The sequence below is a fragment of the Podarcis filfolensis genome, assembly GCF_964270895.1.
Source record: "Podarcis filfolensis genome assembly, chromosome: 5".
NCBI lineage: Eukaryota > Metazoa > Chordata > Lepidosauria > Squamata > Lacertidae > Podarcis > Podarcis filfolensis.
In genome coordinates this window covers 86,131,568-86,155,100 of record NC_139608.1, presented here as the reverse complement: position 1 = coordinate 86,155,100, position 23,533 = coordinate 86,131,568, and the positions used below count along the sequence as shown (strand labels likewise).

Genomic DNA, 23,533 nt, shown 5'->3' with positions numbered 1-23,533 from the left:
AATGAGCTCGATGCAAGTACTGGTAGGGGAGAGCATTTGCATATATGAAAATCAGCATCTCTTCAGCATTCGACCCTCAAAAACGGTGTCCTGGCGGAGGTTCCACATACGGTACTGTTGTGGATGCAGTCACAGCAGGGGCGCATTTGGATGCTGGCGGTTGCCGACTTTTATAAAGCAATGTCCAGTGGGGCTGCCAGATTCAGACAACGCAGGAACGGTAGACGTGCACCCTTAGATAGCAGGCTTGAAATGCAAAATGGGCTCTCATTAGCTGGGCCGCTGGTTGGGTGGTGATAAGCTGAAATTCAACGAGGAAAGTATGTAAGGAGAGAAGAATCGAATGCATGGGTGTGGAACAAGGCAGAGGTAGCTGTGGGAAAGACCTGAGATGAACAGGGGGACCCTCGTCCAACCCTTTGTAGGTGTTGAAATGTGAATTGCAGCCTATGAGGAAGTGGACCTACCATTTGCTAGAGATCCCGAGAAACTCCTCCTTTTGCATAGGTCCATCCCTGGGATATTACGTGCAAGGGCCTAAGGGCTAGGAAAGCTGGAAGTGGTTTTCCATAGTGGTTTTCCAGCTATTTTTCTTGGGATATGCCCCAGAAGCAACTGATACACTCTATACTTCCTGCTGGAGGTGCTCCTCATTCAGACTCTGTTACAGCTTTTTAGGTTGTGATCCACCCTGAGATCTACAGGTATAGGGTGGAATACAAATTTTACCAACAACAACAAGCAGCTCTGTAAAAAATGGAGAGAGGTGCTCTTTTCCCCTGGAATACGTTCCTTGCAGTGTCTGGATAGACAGTGGTTGCGTTTGCACATCATGCTAAGACAAACCGTGGCTTAGTGCTGCCTCTCGAAGAGGAATCTGCAGCTACTTTGCTCCTTCCTGGACTTTTTTAATAAGTGCAGCAGCTAAGCCAAGGTTTGGTTTAGTGCATCGTCTGAACCCAGAGCATGGCTAAGCATCTCTCCACCTGAACCACAATCCATAGCCAGGGTTCCTCCTGTGGTTACAAGAATGATCCTGAGTTTGGGCAAAATGCTAAGTTAACTGTAGCCTAGCTGCCATCCTAGGGACGCGGGTGGCGCTGTGGGTTAAACCACAGAGCCTAGGGCTTGCTGATCAGAAGGTCGGCGGTTCGAATCCCCGTGATGGGGTGAGCTCCTTGCTCGATCCCAGCTCCTGCCCACCTAGCAGTTCAAAAGCACATCAAAGTGCAAGTAGATAAATAGGTACCGCTCCTGCGGGAAGGTAAACGGCATTTCTGTGCACTGCTCTGGTTTGCCAGAAGCGGCTTAGTCATGCTGGCCACATGACCCGGAAGCTGTATGCTGGCTCCCTCGGCCAATAGAGCGAGATGAGCGCCGCAACCCCAGAGTCGGCCACGACTGGACCTAATGGTCAGGGGTCCCTTTACGTTTTAGCTGCCATCCTGCACTAACTTCAAAAGTCAGGGGAGGAGTGAAGCAGGGATGAGCTACTCTCTGGGAGCCAGGCCATTTGTGAAGTCACAGTAAGCCATACTCTGACTTAGCAGTGATATGCAAACCAGGTCACTGTGCGGTGAGGAAGGGAAATATTAACTAAGAGATTGACAGTGTTACATGAGAGGCCTGGTACCCTCTTGGTTTTGGGCCACAGTTCCCATTAGCTCCAGTCAGCATAGCCGTGCTGGCAGGGGTTGATGGGTATGGTAATTCAAAAGCACCAGGAGGGCACCAAGTTGGGGAAAGCTGGGCAAGAACCTTTCCTTGCAAGCAGATGCTGTGACTGTGGGCAGACAAAAAAGGATGAGAGGCTGCAGGCACAAAAGGGAGCAAATGGAAGCGTTTCCACCCCCAAAAATCTACCCATAAGCTTCCCAGCAGAGCAACACTTGTGACTGATGCACATCTTTCTTGACTGCACCCGTACAAAGAACAGTGCGCAAACATACAGCGACCAAGTGGAGTGATGTAAAAGAAAGGAATGGCCTCATCCGTGCACAACCTCAGTCGCCAGGGAAGTATGTGACATGGCAGAGTGATTGCATGAACCTTCAAACAAAGAGGAGAGCGGGTGCTTACTGATAAGATATTTTTATCAGTAAGCACCAGAGCATGCCCTGCTCTTTGTTTGATTCCGCCTTCCTGCAGGCTGATTGTGTGAAGCTGCCTAATGCGGCATCCATAAATATTGGCCCATCTAGCCTAAGACTGACTTATAAAGTCTCAAGTAGAGATTATAAAAAATCAAAAAAATAGTCCAGTAGGCACCTTAGAGACCAACTAAGTTTGTTCTTGGTACAGTGGTACCTCAGGTTACATATGCTTCAGGTTACAGACTCTGCTAACCCAGAAATAGTGCTTCAGGTTAAGAACTTTGCTTCAGGATAAGAACAGAAATCGGGCTCCGTTGGCGCGGCAGCAGCAGGAGGCCCCATTAGCTAAAGTGGTGCTTCAGGTTAAGAACAGTTTCAGGTTAAGAACAGACCTCCGGAACAAATTAAGTACTTAACCAGAGGTACCACTGTATAAGCTTTTGTGTGCATGCACACTTCTTCAGATACACTGAAACAGAAGTCACCAGACCCTTTTATATAGTGGGAGGATGGGGTGGGGTGGGGTGGGGTATTGACTAATTGCGGTTGTTAACTGTTGTCCGCAGGTTTACCATACCCATTGAGCCAATCAACCATCTCCTACTACCCTTCTGAGAAAAACCCCACCCCACCTTCCCACTATATATAAGGGTCTGGTGACTTCTGCTTCAGTGTATCTGAAGAAGTGTGCATGCACACGAAAGCTTATACCTAGAACAAACGTAGTTGGTCTCTAAGGTGCTACTGGACTATTTTTTATTATTATTATTTCGACTGCGTCAGACCAACACGGCTACCTACCTGAATCTAGAATCAAGTAGAGATTATTATTGTTGTTATTAACTCTTTAATTATACCCCGCCTTTTACCCTGACAGGGATTTAAGGCGTCTTAAAGATAAAATAAAAACAACTAAATATGGGGGTCGTTAAAAAACAACTCTATGTGTGTCTGATAGCTATTAAAAACATATAGATAATTACAGTGGTACCTCTGGATACGAACGGGATCTGTTCCGGAGCCCCATTCGCATCCAGAAGCAAATGTAACTAGTGATGTTACGTCTGCGCACGCGCACGCCGCTTTTCGACGCTTCTGCGCATGCGCGTGACGTTATTTTCAGCGTCTGCGCATGCGCAAGCGGCGAAACCCGGAAGTAACGTGCTCTGTTACTTCCGGGTTGCCGCGGAGCGCAACTTGAACGCGCTCAACCCAAAGTGCATTCAACCCGAGGTATGACTGTACCATAAACACAACCTGGCACCAGCCCCCTCAGTAAAATCAGTCAGTTCCCAAATGCCGAAAGGTCTTTGGCTGTAGGCAGAAGAACAGCACAGAGGGAACTAGCCTGAGGAAGGGAGTTCCAAAGTTGTCTAGGAGCAGCCCCCACGGAGAAGGCCCTTTCCTGCATCTCTACCAAGCATGGCTGTGAGGGTGACAGGGCTGAGAGAAGTCCCCCCCCGCCCCCTTCTCAGAGACCCAGACAGGTTTGTATGAGGGAATATGGTCTTTCAGTGAGCTAAGATGTTTTTTTCCAGTCTTGAGCTATTTAAACCATGGGTAGGCAAACTAAGGCCCGGGGGCCAGATGTGGCCCAATCGCCTTCTCAATCCAGCCCGCGGATGGTCCGGGAACCAGCGTGTTTTTACATGAGTAGAATGTGTCCTTTTATTTTAAATGCATCTCTGGGTTATTTGTGGGGCATAGGAATTCGTTCAATTTTTTTTTTTTTCAAAATATAGTCTGGCCCCCCACAAGGTCTGAGGGACAGTGGACCGGCCCCCTGCTGAAAAAGTTTGCCGACCCCTGATTTAAACAAACAAGCATACATACAAACAAACAAACAGTAATGAGAAAGAGATGAAGAAACTGCAAGATGAAATGCGTATCTGTTAAGACAATTAAGACTGACATTGAAAAATTTGGGATGGACCTTGATGAATGCTAGAATTGGTTTCAATGGACTAAAATGATTAAAAGCAAGAAGGGGAATTTGCAGATATGAAGAACTAATTAGGAAAAGGAACAATAAATGCTTTCCTTCCTATCAATCTTTTCAATTATATCAGTTAGTCCATTAGAAAACATAAATATAAAAAATGGGGGGAAGTATTTCAGAAAGAGCTTCTGCTTATGATTTTTCCATCACCCCCACAGTCCTTAAAAGATTTAACAGTCTGTGAAATTGGAGTTAGAACTCTGATTACTCCCCAAGCACTATTCAATTTCAAGGAAGTTATGACGATTGAATAATGTGTGTTTTAGCTGATACACAAATAATCACGAAGTTAAAAGGTGGAATTAAATTCTTATTTGAGATAAATTAAATTCTTATTTGAAGGCGGGGGATACATAACACCACGTATGCAGATTGTTAAAATATATTAGGGATACCTTTAAAGTAGGGCTGGAAAAGGTGCCCATACAAGGGCAAGTTGCAGGCAGATTTCATTGACTTTTTTGGAGGGGGGCAAAATTGTTCATATGGCTTAAGCAGGCATGGCCAAACTTGGCCCTCTAGTTGTTTTGGGACTACAACTCCCAACATCCCTAGCTAATAGGACCAGTGATCAGGGATGATGGGAATTGTAGCCCCAAAACCTCTGGAGGGCCAAGTTTGGCCATGCCTGGCTTAGGGGTGCATATCATTGCAGAAAGTGGTGTGGTCTCCTCTCCTCTTCCTCACCCCTTGCTTTCTCCATCTGTCTCTAAGCTGTCACTATTTTGTGGAAGGGTTTCAATTTCACAGCAGAAATTTGGGTTTGCTCAATTAAGGTGCACTAAAGCACATTGTTGCTCTAGCACAACGAATTCACTATAAAAAGAAAGGACAGACTTTTTGCAGTTAGGAATGTGACAGGGAAATGCACTCAAAAGTGTGAGATGGACAATTGACCAATAGGAAGGTGTGGAAACACCCTGTGAACAAGCCAGGATGAATGTTCAATATGGCCGGACATAATGTAACCACTGCGTTAGCTCTGTGCAAAGCAAATTACCGTATTTTTCGCTCTATAAGACGCACCAGACCACAAGACGCACCTAGTCTTTGGAGGAGGAAAACAAGAAAAAAAATATTCTGAATCTCAGAAGCCAGAACAGCAAGAGGGATCACTGCGCAGTGAAAGCAGCAATCCCTCTTGCTGTTCTGGCTTCTGGGATAGCTGCACAGCCTGCATTCGCTCCATAAGACGCACACACATTTCCCCTTACTTTTTAGGAGGGGAAAAGTGAGTCTTATAGAGCAAAAAATACGGTAGAATGAATGCTGAATAAACAGGTTGCCTGAAGTAAACCCCATCCCTCTCCTTTAAAAGTTTAAACTGTAAGAAAGAAAGAAAATCAGTATCACTTCAGGAATATTCTGGGAGATGATGATGGCAGCCACGAACTGTGCTCTTGCAAATATAAAAAATACATCTTTGTCAAGAGTGGTAACTTTTAAAAACTATTTAAAGTAAGAGAGAGAAAGGAGCAAACCATTGTTGCTCACCCTACTCAATTCAAAACAGTCTTCCCCACTCCAGCTTAAGGCATGTCTACTCAGAAATAAGCCTTACCATACTCTTGGCAAATCAGGATGAAGGGATAGCTCAGTTGGTGGAGACTTTTAATCTCAGCATCATGGGTTTGAGCCCATGTTGGGCAAAACATTCCTGCATTGCAGCGGGGGGTTGGACTAGATGACCCTCGTGGTCCCTTCCAACCCTACAATTTTATGATTCTAACAGGTTCCCATAAACAAGTTGAATTGAATGCCCAGTAATGACCAGATATTGTCTGACCTCTGTGTAAGCTTTGTGCAAGCAAATTGGGATTAATCTCAATAAATGGAGCCTTAAACAAATGCTAAACACTTTAGAATGTGGGGGAACCTGCTCCTTCCTTCCTTCCTCCCTTCCACTGTCTGTTTTTGTTTTTCTTCACCATTTTTCTCTTTGTCTGATTGGGATACACAGTCTGTACTGTATAACCAGAGGTGTTGACATATGGATGCGGGTGGTGCTGTGGTCTAAACCACTCAGCCTCTTGGGCTTGCTGATCAGAAGGTTGGCAGTTCGAATCCCCGCAACAGAGTGAGCTCCCGTTGTTCTGTCCCAGCTCCTGACATCCTAGCAGTTCAAATCCACACCAGTGCAAGTAGATAAATAGGTACCGCTGTGGCAGGAAGGTAAACGTTTCCATGCGCTCTGGCTTACATCACGGTGTTCCGTTGTGCCAGTAGCGGTTTAGTCATGCTGGCCACATGACCTGGAAAGGTGTCTGTGGACAAACGCTGGCTCCCTCGGCGTGAAAGCGAGATGAACGCCACAACCCCATAGTCACCTTTGACTGGACTTAACCGTTCAGGGGTCCTTTACCCTTTCCCCCCTTTGACATATGGCATATTTCTTTGTCAGTTCCATGGTTCTCATGTAAGGCTCAGAGATCCAGCATCTGCCAGGACTTAGTGAGTAGTTTTTATTTGTAACCCGGGATCTCTCTATTCCAGGGATGCGTCCTCATAACGCACCCGATCCTCCACCTCAGCAGCTCAAGAAATCCAACCACCAGATTCAGCCAAAGCCAGATTGGACGGGACCCGAGCATAGCTTGTGCCACGTGGAGGTGGAAATTGAGATGGCTCCACCAGGCAGCGCAAAACCTGGAAACTGTGAAACGGGAATAATCCGCAGAACCATAAAGTACTCGGAGACTGACTTGGATTCTGTCCCTTTGAGGTGCTACCATGAGACCAACATTGATGATATATTGGCTGAGAAAGATGAAGCGGATTCAGCCATCGAGAGCCAGAAAGACAGCGAGAGCAATCCAAGTTTCACTGGAATCTTGGGGAAAGGGTGTGCTGTTCCAGGAGACCCCTTTGCTCAGCACACAAGAGAAGATGATGACAAGTGTCTGAGAAACAAGACACAGGACATTGAAGATGACGAGGTATTCGAAGCCATCCAACAGCATCAAGAGAGGTGAGGGTCTCTCTGGACTGGTCAGTACCAAGCTTGTCCCTTGTATTGAGCAATATTGTCTGGTTTTGTTCTTACAGAGGTCGAGATAGCAAGAGAAGCATAGGCTTTACTTGCTTGACTTAGTCTCTTCATACAAAGCTACTTCTTTCCTGTTAAGGCTGGGTTGGGTCTTGCCAAAGCTCATCTGGGGAACCTTTTCAGCCATTGAAGCTGGTGACAATTGTCATTATGAACTTCTCGGACACAAAGTGGAGGCGGAGCGAAGCAGCTTCCCATTGTGTTGCTTCAATACTGCGACACTTTGGTGCTGCAAAGGCACTGGTTGTCTGCAATTAGCTGCAGCAAATTAGAAGAGCTGTTCCACACAGCATATTCCCGATAAAGCAAATCTCATAGTGTCTATTTCCATCGGCAAGAGTCTATTATATATCCATTCTTTTGGGCAAATGCACCCTTCTTCCCGCAGCTATCCCTTTGTTTTCTTCTTTCTTTTGAAGTAGCTTCTGTTTCTAGCACTTTGACAGCTTCCTTTTCACTCATATGGGTGATGTTCCTGAATCAGCCCTTAATTTCCCATGTGAGAGGAGTTCATTGGAATCTTCTTTGTCTAAACTCAAACATTAACCCAAAAGTAAAAGGGAGAGAGAGAAAATTGTGTCCTCTTTGAAGCCAGACCAATTGCTCATTAATTATTTCATTTTCAGTATCACAGTGGCAAAATTCGGCTCATAAAAACTAAATGATGATGATGATGATGATGATGAAGAAGAAGAACAATTGTTCTGGCTGCAAGGGGAAAGTACAATAATTAAACTTGTCCCTCTTTGAAGTTACTGGCTGATGGGCAGATTCAGGGAAATAAATGCTGGGAATGTCAGTGAACAGGAACCAACCACTTAAAGTGACAAAGGATGGGGCAGAAAATTAAAGGTTCTGGCAAATCTCAACAGCACTGTGAGATTTGGACAGGCTAGGCTGCAGTTGCGTTTTAACTCAAAACAATTGCCACAAATCAGGTCAGAGAAAAGGTAGGCAACAAAACAGAGGCTAGGACGCAACAGGTGGCAAGGTTGCTACCTGGTTACTTTGGGAAAACTCAATGAACAAATGATGTTGAGATGCAAGACAAAGGGTGGAATGCAGTGTTGTACTGAGGAGGTGGTGTCATCAGTGCAAACATTTTGCTTGCAAGGTGGAATTATTATTATTATTAATATTAATATTATTTATTGGATTTATATATCGCCCTATACCCAGAGGTCTCAGGGCGGTATCTCCTCCCTCCACCCTGTGTGCTGTTCTGGAGGTTCTCCAAGCAGATTTGAGGAGGGTACAGAGGCACACAGGGGATTTTTTTTGGCGGGGGGAGGAAGCCCCATTGCACTAGCAGGAATCCTTGCTCTGGCTTATGCAAGCACAACAACTTAATTGAATCCTGCACTAACCATCTAATTACACACACACACATGGGGGGGTGTAGGGTTTTGGAAACTAAGGAATTCTTGTTCTCTAGAGGTCCATTAAATTCCTTCTGGGAATGTTGAAAGACTTTCCTATTTGGATTGGCATTCAGCAACTGAAGATGAGGTAAATCACTTGTGATCAAATATACACATATATTTGTCTTATTGGGTATGCCCTCTATCCTCGCAAAAAAAAAAAGAGTTATTAACCTGTCCTGAGCCCATGGGGGGGGGAATATTTATTAAGATTCTCAGCAGGATAGGCCAGCTCCTGAGACAAGGCGAGGTGACCACCTCAGATGGCAACATCCACAGGGGCAGCAGATCTCAATGTTGATCTTTATTCCTTACTTGTTGCTGATGTAGACCTTCACTTGCCGCTTCTTCCCTCACAGGGGAGGCGGACGCCATTTTGTGGTCTGCCTCAGGCGCCAAAATGTCTTAGGCCGGCCCTGACTCTCGGTATACCCACAAGCATGTCTTGGCAGAGTGGGGGATAAATTCACCTTTTGCATATTTCGTTTTTAGGGAAGCTTTTAATGTTTAGTAGACTATTGTATTTTAATATTCTGTTGGAAGCCGCCCAGAGTGGCTGAGGAAACCCAGCCAGATGGGCGGAGTAAAAATAATAAATTATTATTATTATTATTATTATTATTATTATTATTATTACTCCCCATGGAAACCATGTTCCTTGCTGCAGACTCTGCACTCCACTGATTATGAGTAGAAAAAGCAGCTGAAATTCATTTTCTCCAGCTACGTCAGATGTGGCTCCTTCCTTTTGACACTGAAAATCTCAGCTCTCCATGAAAATGCTCCATACATGCTAAAGTGTGCTGATCTCAGTAGTCTCAGCAGACTTCAGATTCCGACAGGATTTTAAAGCCTTGTCTCGGCACGCAAGATCCCTGTCTAGGCAACGGTATCCCTGTGTAGTGACTCCCTCTGTCGGCAGCTGAGCTGTCAAAGCACGCAGGGAGTTTTTGGTGCTGGCGGAAGGGGAAGGGAAGCCATTGAAAGGATTTGAGGAAGGGCAAGTTTAATGGTTTGACCAATGGAAAGATATGAATGGTTTTGATGGCAGAATTGTGCCTAGAGGTAGAAAGACTGGGGTGTAAAAAAAAGGAGGTCAGAGAGAAGTCTAGCGATGACCGGAATAATATCCCCTATTTCCAACTTGCTTGCAAAAGAAGCAACTGCAGAATAAAAGTGGCAGGAAGGGTTAAGAACCACTCTTTCCACCTGTTTTGAAGGGGAAACCTGGTCAATGCCCATGGCTTACTCTGCACCATTTTCCAAGAGGGAGAACATTTTAGTAAACAGCAGTGTCCTGATCTCCCCTCTATGAATTACAGATTTGGTGTAGGACATTTAACCATTGGCTTTGCCTAAATTTAAACCCCGCTGGTCTACTACCCTTAGTATTGCAAGGTTGTCATGAGAGGGCTTGGACTAAAATTGTCAACCAAAATCTTTACTTTCCTGGTTTATCACCACAACAGTTATTAACACTGGGCTTCAGTAAAGCAAATAATTTAATTAGACAGCGCCTATATGATACCGAGCGACAGAATAATCTGGCCACGGTAAGGAAATTTTGTCTGTGGTATTACCATTTTCCAACTAGTCATTTTGACACTTTGGCACCCTATTTGCGAAATTTAACAATTCCAAAATACAGACACACTTTCACAAGATAGAATATACTGCCTTTGGCTCTACTTGAGGGTCAATTTCAAAAAATTCCTCCAGAAAAGCTGCTATGTCCCTGTGGAGATGGCAGTATTGAGTCCGTGGCTCATGTGCTTCTGGCTTGCACTCTTTATAAAGATTTGAGGAGTGAGGTTATTACCCCTCTATTATTGTCACTCAACCATTGCTACTGTGTCCTTTTCTTTTAGCAGATCAAGAAGATCAGGTGACAGCAAAAACTGCAATATTTTTAGTGGGGGCAATTAGAATATGATCTATTATTTGATTATTGATGTAAACCCCCAAAATGTATTTTCTATAGTTAAGTTTTTACCTCTATCTTCAGTACATTTTATTTTATTTTATTGCTAGGGCTAGTGGTTGATGTAAATAAAGATTCTGAATTCTGAAAGAGCAGTGTGGTGCCAGGAGAAAAAGGGGTAACCACAGGGGGAGATGGAGTTTATGAGAGTAAAATGCCTCTCAGGGACATGGGAGAAGGATGACCAGCTATGCAGGCCAAAAGAATATAGCTCCAGAATACTGAAATGGTAGACACATGTCGTGTGCACTTGGCTTGGAGACAAATCATATCCCAAGGCAAATCTGGGTGAAGATGCACAACTCCAGACCCTCCAAGTATCCCTGTTTTCCAGGGACAGTCCTGGATTTACAGAAGCCATCCCGGTTTCTGATTTGATCCTGGAGTGTCCCGCTTTTCCTTAGGATGTCCCTGTTTTCATCAGAGGGTATGGAGTTATCCGACACCTGAGGCATCTGAAGGCAGCCCTGTATAGGCCAGTGTGGTGTAGTGGTTAAGAGCGGTAGTCTCGTAATCTGGGGAACCGGGTTCGTGTCTCCGCTCCTCCACATGCAGCTGCTGGGTGACCTTGGGCCAGTCACACTTCTTTGAAGTCTCTCAGCCCCACTCACCTCACAGAGTGTTTGTTGTGGGGGAGGAAGGGAAAGGAGATTGTTAGCCGCTTTGAGACTCCTGAAGGGGAGTGAAAGGCGGGATATCAAGTCCAAACTCTTCTTCTTCTTCATAGGGAAGTTTTTTAATGTTTAGTGTTTTGTTGTGTTTTTATATGTGTTGGAAGCTGCCCAGAGTGACTAGGGCAATCCAGTCAGATGGGTGGGGTATAAATAGTAAAATTATTATTATTATTATTATTATTATTATTATTATTATTATTATTATTGTAAAGGGACCCCTGACCATTAGGTCCAGTTGTGACCAACTCTGGGGTTGCGGCGCTCATCTCGCTTTATTGGCCGAGGGAGCCAGCGTACAGCTTCCAGGTCATGTGGCCAGCAGGACTAAGCCGCTTCTGGCAAACGAGAGCAGCGCACGGAAATGCCGTTTACCTTCCTGCCGGAGCGGTACCTATTTATCTACGTGCACTTTGACGTGCTTTCAAACTGCTAGGTTGGCAGGAGCAGGGATCAAGCAACGGGAGCTCACCCCTTTGCAGGGATTTGAACCGCCAACCTTCTGATCAGCAAGTCCTAGGCTCTGTGGTTTAACCCACAGCGCCACCCGCGTCCCTTTATTATTATTATTTAGGACATCCTTATTTTCACTGGCAAAATGTTGGAGTGTATGCAGCTCCATCCTTTCCACTCCTCTTAGCTAAAAGGAAAGGTGGGGCCACAGCAGCCAGGAGCCATTGCAGAGATCACTTTCTCTGCCAGAGGAGAAGAATGGAACTGGATAGGTTCCCCCTCTTTCTTAGAAAGACAGAACGGCAGGTAGCGCCACTGCAAAGAACATTGTTTTTACTCATCAAAAGCCCTTGGGCCAGTGTGGGCTATCGGTTGCATAAACTAAGCAAAAAGGGATTTATTCCCAGCAGAACTTGCAGAAGAAGCACTCCAAACCTGCTCAGTGCAGATACACACCAGTCCATTGGGCTGGACCTCAGAAACTTCCCTTCCCAATGGGAGAGCCAGAATCCATAGATCTTCCCTATGCCTTAGCTTGGCAGAAGAGAGGCTGACTCTGGTTAGCTCCTGACCATGGCCAGGATTTGTTGGGGAGGCCAGGACACCCACCTGCCATCATCCTATGTCTTGCTCTGTCTAGGGGATTTGGAATGAAATGTCTCAACAACAGTTGCTTTAAATTACTTTCTTTTCTGACCCCAAGCGCTCAGAAAAATCTGCCAAAATATTCAGTCACTTGAAAGCTAGGAAGTCAAATAAAAAATGAACACCAGGGAGTCCCTTTCATGTATTTAACTGGTATATTTTGCAAAATTACAAAGAACATGAATTTTTCATCTTTTTAAAAAAATCTAAACTAAAACAAGTTTTCTTGGATTTGCTGAAAATCTTTTCAGCACTTCCTTTTCAAATTACTCCTTTTTTTCCAATGCTGTTTTTCTGTGCACACTCAGTAATCACAGACCGTTGAGATGTTCCCCTATCATTGTCTACCTTAGCTGGGTCATTACTTTCCGCAAGAAGAATCGCTAGAATATTCTGATTATTTCTACTTTTAGTTAACGTTTTTTATTTATTTACTTGATTCAGGAGGGGCAGCTTCCCTCCTGCCCCCCCCATGCCCATGCTGCTGGCTGAGGAAGCATTTCCTGAATTATCACAGGAAGAGCTGTCTACCCCTTTGGAAAGACCCTCATTCTGATCAGTGGTGTAGAAGACACTTCCCTGAGTTGAGGACTGCTGCGTCTGTTTCTCTGTAACTTGTGCCTCCCTCTTTCTCACCACCTCATCCCCAATCTCCAGGATCATCAACAGAGAAGCCCAAGGGCTGCTCAAGTCCCCAGTGCCCTTTCTCCTCGGACACAGCCTCTCCAGGGACGGCATGGATTCGTTCAGCAGGCATTTTGAGAGCATCATGGAGTCTCACCGAGCCAAAGGGACCTCTTACACCAGCCTCGACTCCATTGACATCCTGTCCTCCCCGGCCCAAACGCACAGCGGAACGTACTTCACCTTCGACCTCCCAACTCTCACCCCGGAAGTACAAGAGCAAATTCGAGACAGTGCCAAGCTCATTGAGCAGAACTTCGCCCCCCTGGCCCACCTGGAGCCAGACTCCGGGACAAGCTCCGCCACGGATGCCCCCTGGACCGAGCGAGAGGAGGAGCCGAGACAAGGTGGGGAAGGCAGCCTACAGAGTCCCTGTCACTCCGACGACAGCCTAGGAATTCCCCTGGCCTCCATCATAAGGTGAGTGAATGAAGCTAATTCTATCCAGGGGGTATATGAGATAACATCGTTGGGTGGTTTAGGATCCCAGCTGACCTTTTATTTTACCTGTGGACTCTGCAACAACTCTGCCATCTCACAAGCTGGCAAGGATGATGAAGGGATCATCCACGACCCTTCCTCTTATGCAGAATTGCAAAGCCAGTGGTGGCAGCAGGCAGTGATGGCTGATGCCCATTGGGACTTGGTAGGGCAAGAGAGGGAAACAAACAGTACTTAGACCTGCAGGCAATGATAGAAGAGCCAGAGCCAATCACAGCCAGATCCAACTAATTCTAGAATCATAGAATCGTAGAATTTGAAGGGACCCCTGGGGTCATCTAGTCCAACCCCCTACAATGCAGGAATCTCAACTAAAGCATCCATGACAGATGGCCATCCAACATCTGCTTAAAAACCTCCAAGGGAGATCATTCCACCATCAAACAGCTCTTACTGTCAGAAAGATTTTCCTGATGTTTAGTTGGAATCTCCTTTCTTGTAAGTTGAAGCCATTGGTTCGGTTCCTACCCTCCAGAGCAGGAGAAAACAAGCTTGCTCCCTCTTCCATGTGGCAGCCCTTTAGATCTTAGTCTCCTCTTTTCCAGGATAAACATACCCACCTCCCTCAACCGTTCCTCATAAGGCTTGTTTTCCAGACCCTTTGTCATCTTGGGTGTCTCCTCTGCACATGTTGCAGCTTGTCAATATCCTAATTAAATTGTGGTGCCCAGAACTGGACACAGGACTCCAGGTGCGGCCTGACCAAGGCAGAATAGAGCGGGACTTTTACAGGATCGGGACACTATGCTTCTGTCGATTCAGCCTAGACTAAGGCTGGTGGGGCAGTGCCAGGCTTTCCCAGCAATGTTCATTGAAAAGGCTCAGAGCTTCTGCCTCTCTGTGATTTGGTGCCAATGCTCTCCTATCAGAGCATACTGCTCTCACAAGACATATGGTTTGCAAGACTCATGAATGTGACAGTTTTCTGTGCCCCCTAATGTACAGCAGTATGATTTGAGTATAAATCTTTTGTCCAGAGACGCTCTTAGGTGCTAACAAATTGAGCTGGTTTCCAACCTTGTTGCAAAAAAAAAAAATATTTTTCAGCAGGACTTGTCTACATTGGAATATAATGCGGATTCGAAATTCCTTGTGCAAAGAATTGTGATCTTGCATAATTTGTGCGTGTGAACATTCAGGGCAAGATTGGTCTGATGTGCAGATGAGGAGCGATGTGTATCATCTTGGGAATGTGAAAATCTATAAATTGCAACTGTCTTCGAGATGCCAGCCAAGAAGTTGTTTGCCGGTCCTCCATCCATTTCCCCCATTTCCCATGCAATTATTTATTTTTCCCAGTAGGTGGCATCTGCCACTTACTGTACTGAATTTCCTAGCTCTGGGGCAAAGAGAGAGAGAGATGAGGAGGATCAGGGTTTAGCTGACTGCAGCTGCAGCTTTAGGATGAGTTCCTTCTCTCATGCAGACTGCAGAATATTGTTCAAGGGAAATGTCTGTGCAGTTTGGAGAAAAGAACTGAATTGCCCAAAAGCAGCAAGGAAATGGGCCAAAGGGAGGACATTTTCTTCCTCTGGCTTAAATTTAAATCTGAGCCAGAGAAGAACTTTAGGGGCTGCAGTGCTTACCTTTTATTTGAGGTTAGCATTCTGAGCCATGGATACACATATTTCCAAGCCACAGAATACGAATGCCAGCGATATTCCCAGCTACCACATAGTGCTCCATCCCATAATAACAGGATCATAGATGTGGCTAGAGCAGTGTTTCCCAAACTTGGGTCTCCAGCTGTTTTTGGACTACAACTCCCATCATCCCTAGCTAGCAGGACTAGTGGTCTGGGGTGATGGGAATTGTAGTCCCAAAACAGCTGGAGACCCAAGTTTGGGAAACACTGGGCTAGAACCTCTGTCAGGTACGTTTTGTGTGACTGCTTGCCTGAGCAGAGCCTGAGCCTTTGCTCTTTCAGAACATGTGGGGCGACATTCTCTTCACAAAGGAAAAGGCCTCTGTACATGTTCAGAGACCCTTAGCTCTAAGTGCCAGAATTTTTGTGAAAGGAAGGTGTCAACCCGGAACAGAGGCCAGCCTGCCAGATGTTTCAGCTGGAAGGGACAAGACTGAGAGGAACCAATGGCTTTAAGATACAGTGGTACCTCGGGTTACATACGCTTCAGGTTACATACGCTTCAGGTTACAGACTCCGCTAACCCAGAAATAGTGCTTCAGGTTAAGAACTTTCCTTCAGGATGAGAACAGAAATCGTGCTCTGGCGGCGCGGCAACAGCAGGAGGCCCCATTAGCTAAAGTGGTGCTTCAGGTTAAGAACAGTTTCAGGTTAAGAACGGACCTCCGGAACGAATTAAGTACTTAACTAGAGGTACCACTGTACAAGAAAGGAGAGTCCAACTAAACATCAGGAAGAACTTTCTGACAGTAAGAGCTGTTTGACAGTGAACGGTCTCCCTTGGGAGGTTGTGGACTCTCCTTCCTCGGAGGTTTTGAAGCAGAGGTTGGGTGGCTATCTGTCATGGATGCTTTAGCTGAGATTCCTGCATTGCAGAGGGTTGGACTGGATGACCTTAGGGGTCCCTTCCGACTCTGCAATTCTATGATCATGCTGACTGGAGCTGGAGGGAGCTCTAGCCATTGCCCAGAACATTTGCAGGCTAGCAGCTTGGCACAGGATCTCGTTTCTCCAGCCTGCCGTTCTCTCCTGAGGGTGATGTATCACTTGTTTTTCAAGCAGCTCATTGATCATGCTCACAGTGTTATGGGAATCTTACCTCTGCCGGCCAGGAGATCTTACAGCATCCTCTTCCCTGTATTTATGGATTCTAGTTTGTTTTCTAACATGCAGACGTACTTCTCCATTTTCCAAGGTGCGAGGAAGAAAGCAGGAAATTCCTTTGGAGGTAGTCTGCTTCCCTGTGGTTGCACAGTCTCCGCAAAGGGAGATTCATTCAGGCATGCTTTTTCAAAGAGCGGCAGATGTCTGCACAGATAAAAAACCCCGCAATAGTTCTTTTAAAACTGAAGAGTCATATTTTTCCCCCATTTATTTTTTCCCATTTAAAATGTTATTTAGAAACCAGTCAGACTAAATGTCCCTTTAAAACAATCGGGTTTGAAATAAAGCTTGGATGTTATGTGGGCATGTGAAAGCACTTGGATGGCCAGTTCTCACGTGAGAAGAAGCACTTTCATTGAATGCATGGAGTGGGCAGAATGGGATTGTGTCCACCAGCCTGGAACCCCAAAAGAGAAGAGGGGGAAAGGATCCCTCTCCCTTTCTGCCTTCCATAAGCTCACTCTTCTCTAAGAAGCCTGAAGAGGAGCTAAAGGCTTTTATCCCAGGATGGCTGGAACCCTGGAGAGGAACACTCCTCTTAAGCACAGAGAGATACTTCGACATTTTGTTGCAGTGTGTGGAATATTTTTTTTTTTTGTATGTAAGGGCATTCGGTCATGTGAGCTTTGTCTGAAGTCGCTCAGCCTAAAAACAGGTTTACTGACTCAACGAGAAATGTACATTTTCAACCCTCTTTTCCCAGCTTCTCTCTCTTTCTCCCCCACCCCATATATCTGCCCTCCTACGTGCAAAATTGCTTTTTCATGGTGCTATGTTGGATTTGGTATTTATAGATCATAATGAAAAGTTACAAGAGTCAAGTTTCTCTGGAAGCTGAGATCCAGGGCCCTCCCTGTTTGGATGGTTGTGATTATTCTGTGGTAAGGGAAATAAGCTCTATAGGTGCTCAAATGTACTCTCTTTTTTTAAGAGTACAGATTCTGAGATTAATCCGTAGCTGGTATGTGCCCACAAAAATTATGATCAGCCACCTGCTTGGAGCTGTTTCCTCCTTGGGGTATTTGCTCTGCAGACGCTGGGTGGTTAGAAAGGCAAGCTGTTGCTGGTGGCATGATAATCCTGCTTTTAAGAAGAAGGCTTAACTGACCGACTTATGACTCCCTTCCAAGTCTGTTATCCTCTGTTGTGTTGAGCACAATGTCTCTAGAGCCAGTAAAGTGTGGGTGCTTCATGGTTCTACTTCATAGCTCGGTTGGTTAGAACTTGATACTGATAATGCCAAGGTTGCAGGTTTGATATAAGTTTTGAAAGCAAAAGTGTTTGAAAGGACGCAAGGCATGGAAACCCCCATTCACATCTATGGGTGTGGGGTTTCTAGTTTTTAAATGGACTGTGTATTGCTGGAGATGTATAGTGATCATGCTTAAGCCCATCTCATGGATGTATTGACTTAACTGTGTTCTTTCCAGTGTGTATTTACATACCTGGCTTGATCTGTATTCAGAGAGCCTACACTTTCTGGCCTCTACTACGGCAGGCAACATAACTTAAAACTGATGGGTGTTCCAGCCCGGCCCACCCATGAGGCATGGTGAGGCAACCACCTTCACTCACCCGTCTTCCCTGGCGGGCAGCGGGGTACCATTGGGAAAATGTTTGGGTGTGGTTGGGGAGTCGGTGGAGTGTGGGGAGAGAGCAGAGGAGATCGCAGAGAGTTTTGGAAGCGACTGGAGAAAGATCAGAGGAGGCCAGAAAGAGTTGCAGAGGATGTTGGAGGGATTTGCTGGGCTTTTAAAAATGTGTTTATGGCCTTATGTGATTTTGCTGTACCTGAGATAGCCAGGGATATTTACAGCTTTACAGAAGCCATCCTGGTTTCTGAATGTCCCGCTTTTCCTTAGGACATTTTCATTGGGAAAATGTTGGAGGATATCATGTAACCTCCACATAAGATGAGATCCACCTGTTCATTTAAAGCAGTATCATACCACTTTCAACAGTCCTGGCTGCTCTCTCTGCAAGAATCTTGGGAACTATAATTTGTTAAGGGTGTTGAGAGTTCTTTGGGGATCTGCTATTCGCCCATAGAACTACAGATTCCAGAGTTCCCTGTGAAGAAGGGTTGATCATTAAACCACTCTGGGACTTGTACCTCTTTGAGGGGAATAGGGGCCTCCTAAAAAAAAACTTCTCAGCACCGTTAACAAAGAAAAAATCCCAGAATTCTTTGGACGAATCCTGTTCAAAGTGCTATCATACTGCTTCTCCCCCTCCCCCCCAAAAAAATAATTGATACAGTGGTACCTTGGTTCTTGAACTTAATCTGTTCTGGGAGTCCATTCAACTCCTGAAACCGTTTGAAAATCAAGGCGCAGCTTCCAGTTGGCTGCAGGAGCTTCCTGCACTCAAGCGGAAGCCGCGTTGGACGTTCGGCTTCCGAGAAACGTCCGCAAACCGGATCACTTACTTCTGGGTTTGTGCCGTTCGGGAGCCAATTTGTTCGGGCCAAGCCATTTGAGTACCAAGGTATCACTGTATGCTGGTTGACTGTAGAATAAAAGCTCAAGAGCTTTTTTTGTATAGTGATACCTCAGTTGGTAGAGCATAAGACTCTTAATCACAAGGTCATGGGTTCAAGTCCAGTGTTTGGTTGGACTAGATCAGGGGCAGGCAACCTAAGGCCCGTGGGCTGGATGCAGCCCAATCGCCTTCTCAACCCGGCCCGCAGACGGTCCGGGAATCAGCGTGTGTCCTCTTATTTAAAATGCATCTCTGGGTTATTTGTGGGGCAAAGGAATTCGTTCATATGATTTTCCCAAAATATAGTCCGGCCCACCACATGGTCTGAGGGACGATGGACCAGCCCACGGCTGAAAAAGGTTGCTGACCCCTGGACTAGATGACCTTTGTGCTTTCTTCTAACTCTATGAAATGCATAGTGCAGATCTGCCCTGTGGCTAGCCTTTTCATTTATGGTTTCCCCGCGCACCACCGCTTCTCTGAAGTTCTGCCCGCAACTTGCTTTATTTTCTGCCACAGAAGTGAACAGCAGCCGTCAGCAACAGGAAGTAAATCACTGCTGAGGTGGGAGGCAGGTTTTGTCTTCGCCTCCGCTGTGACCCTGAGACAACCCGTTCTGTTCCCCCCCCCACACACACACCCCAGCGGTTCCCTCATGACTTACGAGGGGAAAGGAAATTTAGCTGTGTCGGGGAAGGTTCACAGTGGGGAAGCGAACCCTGCCCGTGCTCTGGATGAGCCAAGATGTGGGGCAAAGGGAACTTTTGGCTCCTGCCACAACTTTGCCTCTCATTCAGCCCCTGTGCTTTTTCTTGTGACCCCCTCAGCGGCTTCCGTGGACATCTGCAGGAGAGAGTAATCACAATCCGTCCTATTGGCAGGCACAGCGCCAGTTAATTAATAAAGATGGGTTAGTTACCAGAATTGGCTCTCTGCTGCTGCTCACGGCTCTCTCCTGCTTGTTGCCTACCTTAACAGTGGGTGCCATGGCAACGAGGAGAAGGATGGAGGGGGTGCCTAGCAACAAGGAGGGTCTGGCAGCAGAATCCTAAGCAGGACCGTTGGGAGATGGCAGTGGAATGAGAGCAACTGGAAGAGGAGTGGGAGAAAGATATGGAGGGGATGGAGGTGGAGAGGGGGATCCTGGAGGGCTGTGCAAGATGGAAGTAGCAGAAGCAGCCTTTCCCTTTGCTCCTCTCGAAACTTGCATCTCTCCACACCAATATTCCTGTTGGCAAGTCCAATAAGGGAAGGGGGAGGGTACTGATCAAGATGGTCCAACACACGGGGTCTGACATGGTCCTTGAGTCCTTCCACCTCCTTCCCAAAGCATAGTTAAAGCTTCCCCAACTTTGGGAAAGAGGTGGAACCCTGCCAGAGCTCCGTGCCTCCTTCCCAAGGCACCATCCAACCACCTTAGGGACTCCACTCCAGATTTGTGTAGCCTTTTCTTCTCCCAAAGATATCCCACAAGGCGGCAGAGGTTTAGGATCAGAGTTTTCCTTCTCCACGATGGGCTAATTTCCCAGGTGGACGAGCCCCATCTCCCCCCTCAGTTCCCTCTCTAGCACATGCAGAAACCACCTCCTTGACCTGCTCTTTGTCTCATCCACTCAATCCACCAGAGTCTGTCTTCACATGCAGGGGAAGTCCATAGCTCACCAAGGGTCTGAGACCCTCACCTGGTTTAACCAGCCAGTCAAAGGCATTTCCCAGGGTGTGGCCGCTGTTGCATGTTGACAGCTTCTAGGAGCCACAGGTGAGAGCGGAGTGCAGGGTGGGGACCAAAGGTGGACAAACTACCCCAGAAAGTGTCCCCCACTACCCTTCCCCTAACACCCCACTACACACACTTCTCAGTCGGTACAGCATGAGATCTCAGGGTTGTGGGTTCAAACCCCATGTTGGGTGAAGGATTCCTGCACTGCAGGGGGCTGGACTAGATGATCCTCATGGTCCCTCCCAGCTACAATTCTGTGATTCTATCTGGGTTGATACTGCCTAGGAGAGTGGTCTTGTTGGTTCCAGAGGTTCTGAGGCATAGCTGTCAACTTACAGATTTGAAAATAAGGGACCAGCAGCCTTGAAAATAAGGGACCAGCAGCCAAAATAAGGGACCTGCAGCCTCACCTGTTCCAGGCACTCCAGTCTTCCTGTCCTCCTGCAGTCTGGTCAAACTCATGCTGGGTAGCTTCGAGAACACTGTCCAACCAACTTTGTAACCAGAGGTTCAACTGAACAGAATCTGAATCACATGCACCACAAGGCCTATGCAGCCTCAACTTAAGATGGCTCCCCGGCCTGGCTTTGCACTGCAAAGTTTGCAGCAGCACATGCAACAAAATGGCGTCCAGCATTCAAAAAACCCCTCAGCTTGCATTAACTAGCCACACACAAGGCATGCAAGAGAGCCAGTGTGGTGTAGTGGTTAAGAGCGGTAGACTCTTAATCTGGGGAACCGGGTTCGCGTCTCCGCTCCTCCACATGCAGCTGCTGGGTGACCTTGGGCCAGTCACACTTCTTTGAAGTCTCTCAGCCCCACTCACCTCACAGAGTGTTTGTTGTGGGGGAGGAAGGGAAAGGAGATTGTTAGCCGCTTTGAGACTCCTTCGGGTAGTGATAAAGCGGGATATCAAATCCAAACTCCTCTCCTCCTCCTCCTCCTCCTCCACCCCCCAGTCGTTCTTAGACTTCTTATTGGGTGAGCAACACAGCCAAGCAACACAGTTGGAGCCTCCCTCCTCCCTGGCCGGCTGGGAGGGAGGGAGAGGAGCTGCTTCCTTTGAAATTTAAGGGACATCCATCAATAAGGGACAGCAGCGGGACATGGCGCTGGAATAAGGGACTGTCCCTTCAAATAAGGGACACTTGACAGCTATGTTCTGAGGACCCTCCACAGCCTCACTTGTCTCCTGCCCTCAAGTCACATTCTCTCCTCTGCCAGTGATCAGAGCGACGTTTACTGCAGCCTGCGCACATGCAGAGGCCCCTTCCCATCCCACGAATCTCATGCTTGAAATCTAATAAAGTGGTAATTCTCCTTGTGCTAAGCAAGCTACCAATAATTACTTTTCTCCACAACAAGGGGCAAAGCCAGTGCTTTCCTGTCCTGTGATTTAGAAGCAGTGTCTGCGGCTGGCTTTTGTCGAAAGCAGGGATAGCTATAGATCTCTCTTCTCCAGACGATGGCCTGAGGGCTGGGAGGAAATATTTTGACACGCAGAGCCAACCGCTTCCGGATCTATAATAAACTCAGCGCTACCAGTCAGAGCAAGCTGCAGAGCTGCAGAGAAAGGAAGCTTAGGGAGATGCTGGGCAATTTCTCTTACAACATTTAGAATAAAAATGCTATGATTCACCATAGACGATATAGAAACGAACTGCAAATTAAGATGGAACGGCTAAACCAACATAAGAAGAAGAGTCAGCTGAACATCATACTGGTTGAAACAGAATGAATTAGCGTAGAAGCCCATCTTGCAATCAACACATTTTCATTAATGGGTTTTGCCAGCCCATAAGCAGCAAGAGGTGTCTTTACTATCATTTGTCAAAAGCCATTCTGATTTCTACTGGCTTGGCCAGTTTGCATATTCTTCCGAAATCTGGTGTGTGTGTATCTATATCTATATCTATATCTATATCTATATCTATATCTATATCTATATCTATATCTATATCTATATCTATCTCTCTACCTCTATCTCTATCTCTCTACCTCTATCTCTATCTCTATGCCTAGCTGAAAGCATATAAAAAAGTGTGAAAGATGTACCAAGTAGTTTTGTGTTAAAACTGCTTCTGTACCACAGTGCTATTTCTTCTGCTCCTAACAGACAGACATCCTGCTACATAAACAAGTTAAAGTCCAGGCTATGTGGATCATAAACGGAGTTCATGCCAGTGGCTCATCTGAATGAATTTCTGGGTTCATGTGGGTGGACCAGAATGAGTTCCCCCCACACACACACACACTTTAGGGAGGCTCTCAGTTGTCATCTTTGTAATTTTAATCCCATAATTAAACACCCACAGGTGCTTAAGATAGCATTTAATACTCTTTTTATTGGCACAGAAAGAACATTAAATCCCCAAAACCTCAGTTCCAAAAATGAGCTTTGGATGGAGTTTAGATTAGAATTAGATTAGCGTCTTCAGGATTGACAATCATAAATCATGCAATTGATAAAGAAAGTAATCTGAAAAGGAGCTATTGTGTATCCTTGGTTCACATTGTTCTTTAGCGGGATGTTTCTCTTGAACACAACTAGAGTAGTGGTAGAATATACATTTTAAAACTAGAGTAAGAGTAGTCAGATTGGTTCTGGATAACTTTTCCCATAAGAAGTTTTCCATTTAGTTTATCAAATGCCGCCTTGACATCCATAAAGGCTACATAGTTCTCATCATCTTCCTGCCTACGAAAGAACTGCCAGAGATAGTGGAGCCAGGTGGGAATGGAGCGGGGAGGCTGGTGATCATTGTGACAGGTAAGGCAGAAGGGAGGGAGCCCAAACTGTAGGTGGGATCCAGACCCAGACCCAAGCGGAGCCAATTAATTCCATCCCCTCCCAACATTTCCTCTTCCACGTCAGGAAGCTTCTCTCGCATTTGATCTCGCCGCACACATAGGCGTCATATTCACATTGACATCGTTCACCTTGAGCCAATTGCAACTTCGCTGCCGAACCTACCTCACAGGATTGTTGTAAAGAAAAAATGACAACACCTTCCTCAGACGCAGTGGAG

At 46.2% G+C, this 23,533-nt stretch overlaps 1 protein-coding gene and 2 long non-coding RNA genes across 7 annotated transcripts in view; 2 read left to right on the top strand and 1 right to left on the bottom strand.

Moving 5' to 3' along the window:
- Positions 1–23,533, top strand: part of PSD (pleckstrin and Sec7 domain containing) — a gene marked incomplete at its 5' end in the record, with an annotated part of 89,785 nt that overhangs the window by 1,194 nt on the left and 65,058 nt on the right. For 2 of the 3 annotated variants that reach the window (XM_083615540.1, XM_083615539.1), the window contains 2 exons: positions 6,586–7,060; positions 12,967–13,413. In XM_083615540.1, the coding sequence (XP_083471666.1) occupies positions 6,586–7,060; positions 12,967–13,413 (922 nt within the window). Of the gene's footprint in view, positions 1–1,880; positions 2,019–6,585; positions 7,061–12,966; positions 13,414–23,533 lie in introns of those variants that run through there. The other variant, XM_083615541.1, reaches the window with a different exon arrangement.
- On the bottom strand, positions 5–19,749 carry LOC310763612. 3 transcript variants are annotated; one of them, XR_014548717.1, is made up of 3 exons: positions 19,704–19,749; positions 16,239–16,447; positions 5–301 (listed from the first exon to the last, which is right to left on the bottom strand). It is a non-coding gene; the product is annotated as an uncharacterized lncRNA (long non-coding RNA). The 3 variants fall into 3 exon arrangements; XR_014548718.1 differs by lacking the exon at positions 19,704–19,749 and adding an exon at positions 19,449–19,669; XR_014548719.1 differs by lacking the exons at positions 5–301; positions 19,704–19,749 and adding exons at positions 7,067–7,667; positions 19,449–19,669.
- Positions 16,275–22,398, top strand: LOC310763610. The gene is made up of 3 exons (XR_014548715.1): positions 16,275–16,393; positions 19,700–20,822; positions 21,672–22,398. It is a non-coding gene; the product is annotated as an uncharacterized lncRNA (long non-coding RNA).